We start from the raw sequence: 9,069 nt of genomic DNA, 5'->3' as shown, positions 1-9,069 counted from the left end.
CTTTTTAGGTGCCAATACTTGTCACCTAGTAACATACCTGAACTTGATTCTCACAATTTTATTTCCACCACCGGGAAGAGACTGATAGGTCATTTGAACACCAGCATCAACCTCAGCCACCCATTCCCTGAAACCCTCCTCTTCCTCCTCCACTATTTCACTGGCTAGGGTTGATGCATGTCTACTTATATGAACACCAGCAAATTCTACCTTATCATCCCTTCTAGGGATTGGTGCTGCACAATATCGGTTACATAGGAGTACTGTTGACTGCATATGAAGAACAAAACCAGATTAACATGAGGGCATTAAATTTTTCAATCATGTTTGTATTATAAAACTATAACAAACCACATATCCCTATAGTTACATATATTTTGTATATATCAGCTTGGGTATTGGCCAATAGCATGTATAATTAGCTAACGTCCAAAAATTTTTTTGTTATATTCCATCAAATAATATAAAAATGTTATATTATGTCTTTTTTCCAAACACATGACAATTTTCAATTGGATTAAGACACATGAGACATAAAAAAGTAGGAAGATGCAAAAGAAGATGGGAAAAGGAAGATGCAAAAGCCAAGTATGTTGGTGATAAAGGTTGGATAAAAAACCTGCGCTATAACACTTTTTGGTTATGATGCTCTAGAAGGGTCACTGTCTTGGCCTTCTCTTTCATCTTCATCAAATCGTTTCTTTGAAAAAATGCAGTTGAACATCTATGCTCTTTCTTTTTTGGTTACCTGTACAAAATAAACAATCAAGCATATTTATGGTTAAATTCAGAGAATCAAAAAGAGTTATCAATTTGAAATTTAGTGTTGGAAACTTGGAATGGTAGAGAAGAATCACATCAACGTTCCTTTCATTGTGAATGGCTTGGTTGCTATACTGAAATGTACTAGCTTCACTATTACTATATGAAAGCTACTTACCAAGTTAAACAATGAAAAATTGAAAATTTCTATGTCTTGTATTATTTTCTATGGCTTTTGCATTTGTTCTTCATTGATACCTATATATACTATAACTCATGGAATCCTCAACCTCAATATTCATGACCCAGCTCACACTTAGCACGAGTTCTTCTTTTGCTTTTTTTCAGGTTAGGAACTAACATATATGGTCTGAATCAATGATCTCAATTAGATTTAGATAGTGATTTTAAATAAATTCATGTAATTTTAATTCATTAATATATTATAAGTGGTTTAGATGTGACTTAGGCTATTGGCCTACTATAATATAATAATTTATCTTATGTTAGGCGTGTTAATTAAATAATTTATAATTATGTGTAAATGTAAATATGAGTGTGATTATTATCTGAATATCAAATTTAATTGTAATTCAAAAACAAAATAAACACTAGAATGAAACCACTAAAACTTGAGAAAACAAAAGTGACATTAATTGGATCCTAAAACCCACCTTGGATGAATTGCATTGTACAAAAATTGAAACGCAGTAACAATGAACAATTCATGAATGTGAGTAAGATCCTGAAATAGATGGGATGCTGGCGAATTATCCAGGGGTGAGAGGAGCCAGAATTTAATGAATCAGAGCAGAAAATTGAAGTTACAATTACAAAAAAAATATGTTGATGAATGTAAAAACTTATATCTCTATTCATTAAACAAGTATCTTATTCATTTGCAAAACCCTTAAGAATGTTAGTGCTGTTAATACGTAGGATGACAATGAATATGGTTTGGGTACTCATTCCCAATCCCAGATACATGTATTTTAGAATGAAAAAAAAACACTTTTTATCTTATATTGTAGTCATGTTGTAGCACAACTGTTTGAGGTAGTATCAATTTAATGCCAGAGATCAACAATAATTTTGGGAATGCTAATTTCTTGTGTAGGAATCTACCCCAAAATCTAGAATCAACTACAATATTATAATCTCTAAGAAACAAAATTGGGGACTCAACCTGATTTCAAAAATCTCTTTTTTGTAAGAAATGTCACTTCAAAGGTATTGACCTTTTTTGTTTTCTTATTCCACCAATTCTTAGCATGTTCTTGAAGACAATGACACTTCAAAGGTGGCCATATTGTTAGCTTGAATTCTCTGTTTGTCCTTCTCCCTCCAATTCTTTGCTTGCACTTTATGGAAATAATAATAACTCAAAGGTATTGAGCTTGTATTCTGTCTTTATTTTCTTCCCACCAATTCTTTGCATGTACCTCTCCAAATTTTTCTCGACTGCACAAGAGTTGAGAAATTGTCAAATCAAAAGTTCAATGATCTTTCCTACCATCAGTTCAATTTTTTAATGAAATCTAACAACTTGGAATACATATTTATGTGTGTATGTGGACCTATATTTCCATAATTTGACCAGAGTATATATGTTCCTAAGATAATCATGTTGTGGGGAAAAAAGCAATAAGGAGAATGTTTTGGACATGCATATATTGAAACCAGATCCTCTCCAGTACCGGAGGGTCCAGTACTAGATGGAGATCGTGAAATGTGTTCATTACCTAAACCTCACACGTCGAAGTTCCCTTGTGCTATCAGCTAGTTGCCTGATTGTAATGTAGACTCCAGGTTCATCTTCTTCGATCCATTCAGCCTCTACCTCACCGGCATTGCTGATAGAAGGCTCATCTATAGAAGATGTGGTTGTCCTTGATGCTTCCATGGATGACCCTGCATGAAATTCTACCCTGGCACTTTGATTACAAGGTTCAGCAGGGTTATACCCTCTGTTTGCAGAGGGTTTATAGTGACTCGTCGATGTCCAATCCTTGTTCAACGATGACGTCATTGGGCTCTCTCTTGCAGATGTCAATCTTGAGTAAGAAGAATCTCTTGGCTGTTTGATGACAATAGTGTACATAGATAAATCTTGGATCCAAAATTGTCTGTTGGATAAAAAATGAGCCTTGTTTATTGCAGTCTTTTGTTACAGTAGTATAGAAGTGCAGTTAGGTGTTATTACTGTTTTTTCATGCAAAATAACAAGATCTTGAAGCTGTAAGTTACCTCATACTCAGATCTTGAAGGAGTGTTGAGAGCTTGTTGATTGAATCTCTGCACATTGTAAAGTTCCATGATGCGATCGTAATTTTCGCCCCACCATTTCTGAGCTTCCCATTTGTTGAACATCTCCCGGCTTCAAATTGAAATGCTAAGTATTGTCAGTCTTTTGATCCTACATGATAATTATGTCTTAAACAACTAAATTCTCATATATTTTGTACAATATTAAGACCTCAAATGTACATAATCAATCATAACATAGGACATGTTGCAATAAATCTTTAGGCTCTCATTATGAAACTTCTCACTTGATGCAGGAACGAGTTAGTCAAGCAATTAAAGACCAAATTAGTTTCAATAGGTTTAGGGTCTTTTTGGCAAAACTAGCTTGTAGCCGTGAGCTTGTAAAGTCACGAAAACTGGTCCCTTTTTTGAAGGTTAGTTTCAATAGGTTTAGGTGAAGGCTTGGTATCTCTTAAACATACTTGAACCGAATTCTCTTGAGGTCATTTCCCCCATTAGGTAGAGACACAAAAGTAACATGCACTCCTGGCTCCACTTGTGCCATCCACTCCTTGGCTTCACCTTCATCTTCCAACACCACATCACAGACTGACAATGATGCCGAGTCACGCCCTCTGTCAATGCCGAATCCCCCCATATATCTACTACCACCAGGATGATTGGAGCTTGTAAAGTCCCAGGCAGGAGTTGAGCTGGAGCTTGCACCTCCAACATAGGGGTATGGAACCCCTTCTGAAATGGTGTCAAAGTCAGGATATGATCTTTGTCCTTTCTTGTAGGTACTACTGGACCCTGTACAAGATTTGCCTTGCTTGTAAGTGCCTGAAAACTTCAGTGCCATATCCTTGATCTATAGATGCAGAATAAATTTTGATTAGTGGTCAATGGTCATTGTGCAAAATGAATTTTATTTAGTCATAAAAACATAGCAAACAACTTCACCAATCTATATACAATTGTGAAATAGTAAGGTCCCTTTACAGCTGAGCTAATGGAGAATGTACTTGGGTAGTGAATACAAGTGAGTGACAACAACAACAACATTCTTGGACTTGAAAGTCCATTACAGGAACCATATATATAAATTATGTACCTCCAATGAAAGTATTTCCTATTTGTAGAAAACTCCAAGAACATATATCCAAATTGTACTGCTCAAATTTTCCACATAATCCAGAATCATTTGGTTCAAATTAATTAGGATAGGCATAGGACAACGTCTCACATACAAGTCTCTGTTCTGATAATTCAAGCTAGATTCCCCAAGCTTGTTAAAAAAGTTGAGCCTAGCCTAAAAGTTCAAGCAACATTGATGACAAGAAGTCATAACATAAGATGAATGTGAACTAATAAACATATAATGGGAGTTTAAAAGAGAGGTTTATGCCATTATTATTATTATTATTTAAATAAGCAAAAACTTTTGAAAGATTGGTAACCACTCAACTAAATCTATGACTAAATAACCTTCGGGTCATGGATTTGATTGGAGGTTGCATATCAAGACTAAAATGTTACATTGAAATTTTTGGGTCTGTGAGTTTCCTAAGCTTGCACTCATCTCATTATTATTATTAACTAATGGGAGTTAAAAAGCGAATAGTTACTACAAAATAGCAATCTACTTTTCTACCTTAAAAACAATCCAAGCCTGGCCACACCAACAATTCACTTTTCTGCCATAAATGTCATATAGTTTGCTTTGGATTATAATAGAAACTTTTGAAAAACAATGGATCGACAAATATTCAAGGATGGGCCACACCAAAGATACGAATATAGCATACCCTTCTGTGCTAGTCATCTTTTCCCAAATCAAATATTTGACCAAGCTAAATATTGGTTTTACTTTCCAAATAAAAATGCAGGAAAATTAAGTTATGTTAATAATGCCAAAGTATTTTACTATCAGTTCTTTGTTTATGTCAAAATTAGGCATGTGAGATGCTAGAAATTTGTTTGGCAACATAAATTTTGATTCAACAACATTGCACCTCTAGTGCAATCATAAGTGTAGCTACGTCATCCTAAACCTAAAGGAAAATGATAGTTCCCTAAAAACTATTATATGCATTTAGATAAGTTAAAAATTATAAACAACTAATGACTACATAATCTATCCTACATTATTCACTATTTATTTACATAAGGTTTAACAATTTATATGATATATGAAAAAATATGTGAATGTCATTATAAAAATTATCACGACATCATATAGTAGCCCTTATGAGTGGGGAGTAGTACGTATCTCATGTCATAGGATCAATTTTTGGTGCATCATGCATCCGATGGTTATTTGCTAAGTGATTTCTAACGGCTTCGATGCCGACATTTTCTCTTGTAATATGTAATCTGAATATTCTATTCAAATATAAAAAATATTTAATAATTACAATTTGTTATTGATACAGAAATACTGTGCTTAGATTGTTTATTAGTATTATAAACACACAAATTTAATATAATAGTAATATTATAGACATGGACATGTTTAAGAAGCTTCAGTATGTAGGCAGTATTATAAGTAGACTTGAAAGGTGAAAGATTTAAAGAGTGGTCCCAAAACAAACATGTTATCATCGGGACTCAATAATGGATATTTTTTTTAAATAAAACAAAGACAACAACTTGAGTTTCAGATACCAACAAATGTTCGTATATGTTGGTCTAGTGGTATAAGATATCACTAGATGATTAATTTCTTACTGTAAAAATGTGGGTATACCTTGATTGTACCATAAAAACTTAGTTTCAGATAATTGATTTTTGTTTTGGCGAAGATGGAAAAAGAAGGTGCAAAAGCCAAGTTTGTAGGTGTAGGTAGAAAAAGAGGGTAACCTGCGTTGTGATGCTTTTGACGGTTGCTCTTGGCGTGCCACTCTCACGGCCATGTTCTTCTTCTTCTTCTTCCTTTTCTTCTGATGTTTGCTTCGTACAAGATATGCAAGTAAACATCTTTACCCTTTTTCCTGCACAACAACTAAACAACCATGCCCTTATGCTTAATTAATCTATGATTACTGAATTAGATGTGTATTGTTCCAATCACCATGCAACAAGATTAAAGGGATAATATATATGAAGAATTAAAAAGGGGCCGTTGAATAAAACAATGATGTAGCAATGAAAAAAGTGGGACATGGAATAAATTAAAGAAGAGGTGAAGCAATTAAGTTAGAATGCAAGTAATGAATAATTAAATGGAGTAATAAAATAATAATGGCATTATCTTCTTTCACGGAAAACAAAATGGTCCTAAGCAAGAAAACAAAAAGGAAAAGCAATAATATCTTCAATGAGGCTCGGGATCAGAGCAGGAACAAAAGCAAGTGATCTCAAAACCCAAAAAGAAGTTAAAAGAGAAATAAACGTGAGAGAATATAATTTTAAAAGCAGAGAAAGAAACAAAATGGGACAAAGGTAAAGGGAACATTTATCTAACTTACAAATTGAAAATAAAATAATAATATAATATCTAAGTAATGATAATTTAAAAATTTATAAACACTTACATAAAATTATTTGTATTTTTTTGAAAAATTATTACGTGTATACATTTTTTTCTCATTTTTGAAACACTACTCATATAAAGTCATACTAGACGCATTACTGAACATAAAGAAAACAAACACCAATTCTCAAAAACCAAAAAGCGACTCCCTGACCTTGCACTAAGATAGAAAAACTTTTGATACCATTTTAATGAGATTTAGAATGGAATCACTGTTTGTCGGAAGATGAAAGGGTATGAAGAAGAAGGAGAATGGTGGAAATGAAGAACAATTTCATCCCACAATATGTGGTTAATAGCATTAATAATAATTAGAAAAAATTGCATGCACGACATTTAAGTTGCAACATTATATAATAAATCTTTACACTAGTATATAAATATTACATTCTTACTAATTTATTGGGTATAGATGTTTAAGCACTAGTCACAAGTGCTATATTAGATCATCCCTCTTTGTTTGACCGTATAATGTGAAGAATGTGTGATGTGACATAGCAAAAACTGAAAACCAAGAAACACATGACACAAATTGGATCCAGAAACCTACCTTTTTAGAGATTTTGATGAATCGGGAGAGTTATGAAGGAAAGAATAATTTCAGAGGAGATGAGTAGTGACTACTGAGGGGGAAATATTATTACATGGGTATTTATTTATATTCAAAAAGTGTGGGTTCACGGCGTTCTGATTAGGCCGTTAAGATTGACGGAAAATGTTTCCAAAAAAAACATAGGACACATTTGGACCTACATGTCTGGTCTTGGTTCATCCAAGGGTGGTGGATGCCTAATTTGTGTTTCATGAAGCTACGTGGCCTTTTCTGATTGGTTTTATGTAATTTCCCATTTCAATTAGATAATAAAAAGAATCTACTATCTATATATTATTAGCGTAAACAATAAAGATATTATCATCATTCATTTATCTTAATAGTTATATATTTAAGAGTCAATAATACTTAAATATAAGAGTTAGATGATTATAATGTAAAAATTGGTGGGGCCACCCAATATAAAAACTACACTACAATCTCTCTCTATTTCTTGCATTTACACTGCCACCAAGCCAAATCTTTGCTTTGTTTCTTAATACTCAGGTTCTCTGTCTGCATCTAAAAATTATTATTCCACATGCCACGATCTGAGGTGTCATACTATAGCTAAAGAGGTTTTTACCAGATCTTGTTAAGAATAAAAGCGTAGTCAAGGTCCAAAGTTATTCCCTCCCTTAACTTGGTCTTATTTGGTTTTGAACATAATTAAAAAAATAACCCATACTTTAATCAAATCCTGGTCAATTTTTTCACCTCTCTTTATCTTTCATTGTTTATAAAGAGAAAACTCAAATGTTAACTTATAAAACAAAAACATGTAGTCATATATACAAAGTAATGAAGAAAAAATCCAACCAAATGTTAAGGAAAATTGTTGTGTAGTTCTATGCTGCCACTTCAATTACTTATTCTATTTGCACAATGGACAATTGCACGTACCTGTAATCTTGTAATCTTTTTTTATCCATCCTAATTAATATTGTTCTAATGCATAGGTTTCCTCAAGCTTTTGTCAATGTCAAATTCAAAATCCTATGAAAGTTTGAGAGGACATGAAAACATGATGTAGTTTATACTGCTTTTAACGTTAGGAATGTCCTGTTTTTTTCTCTAGTGAACAAGAATAGGTTATATGTATACTATATAATAGTATACTTTGAAAAGTGATCATAAAGCTCCTCATTCAGCAATCCTCCACCCGAAGTATATTTCCATAATCTCAATCCCAAGCCTTTTCTTTCCCTACTTCCAACGTTTGGGTCTGATTATTTTGGTTATTATATGTTCCTTTTGATTTATTGTTTCAGATGAAAACATTACCATGTGTTAAAAGAAGAGACACAAGTGGGTTGTATCATGTACATAATGTCTATTAATTGAAACTTCAAACCTATCCGTGCATTCTACTTCTATGGATGCTCAAGTATTTGGAATATGCAAACTGATAATGCACATTAGTTTCATGAGCATTTTCTTTTTATAAACTCTTTCACTCATCTCCGCATATCCAATGTGGGACTTCACACTAAAATTAAACAAACTAATGATTTGCTATGAATTATGATCACTTAATGTTCAAATATGAATGAACTTTGGATCAACCTATATGATCAATACAACACTCGAGCCATTGATTTCTCACCAAAATATATTCTGTGCATGATTAGATTTTCAGAGACAAAAAATATGTTTCTCCATAAGGTATACTAAATTAGGAGAAGAAATCAATAAGACGTTGGTATAGTGGTGTAAGGTCCGACTAGATCTCCAAGGTAAAAAAGTTCAATTCTTGTGAGTGATACTTAATGGGAGGGACAGCTACGAACCCCAAAAGAAATTAGTACCCAAAAACGTAAAAGATATCATTGGTAAGTACCAAAAAAATTCGAATGAGCTAAATATGATCACTCTCAAGTCTCAAGCCAAAGTTATTGTGTAAAATTTCCAAAAGGAAATGAAAAAAGATCGA

General features: G+C 33.0%; 1 protein-coding gene across 1 annotated transcript; it reads right to left on the bottom strand.

The window, feature by feature from the left end:
* LOC109332675 (protein BREVIS RADIX-like) lies at positions 2,017-6,148 on the bottom strand. The gene is made up of 5 exons (XM_019567689.1): positions 5,872-6,148; positions 3,492-3,880; positions 3,010-3,139; positions 2,505-2,839; positions 2,017-2,223 (listed from the first exon to the last, which is right to left on the bottom strand). Exons 1-5 carry the CDS (start codon positions 5,986-5,988, stop codon positions 2,145-2,147), a joined length of 1,050 nt encoding a protein of 349 aa, XP_019423234.1. The 5' UTR covers positions 5,989-6,148; the 3' UTR covers positions 2,017-2,144.

The sequence above is a fragment of the Lupinus angustifolius genome, chromosome LG18, assembly GCF_001865875.1.
Source record: "Lupinus angustifolius cultivar Tanjil chromosome LG18, LupAngTanjil_v1.0, whole genome shotgun sequence".
NCBI lineage: Eukaryota > Viridiplantae > Streptophyta > Magnoliopsida > Fabales > Fabaceae > Lupinus > Lupinus angustifolius.
This window is presented reverse-complemented; position numbering and strand designations above follow the sequence as displayed.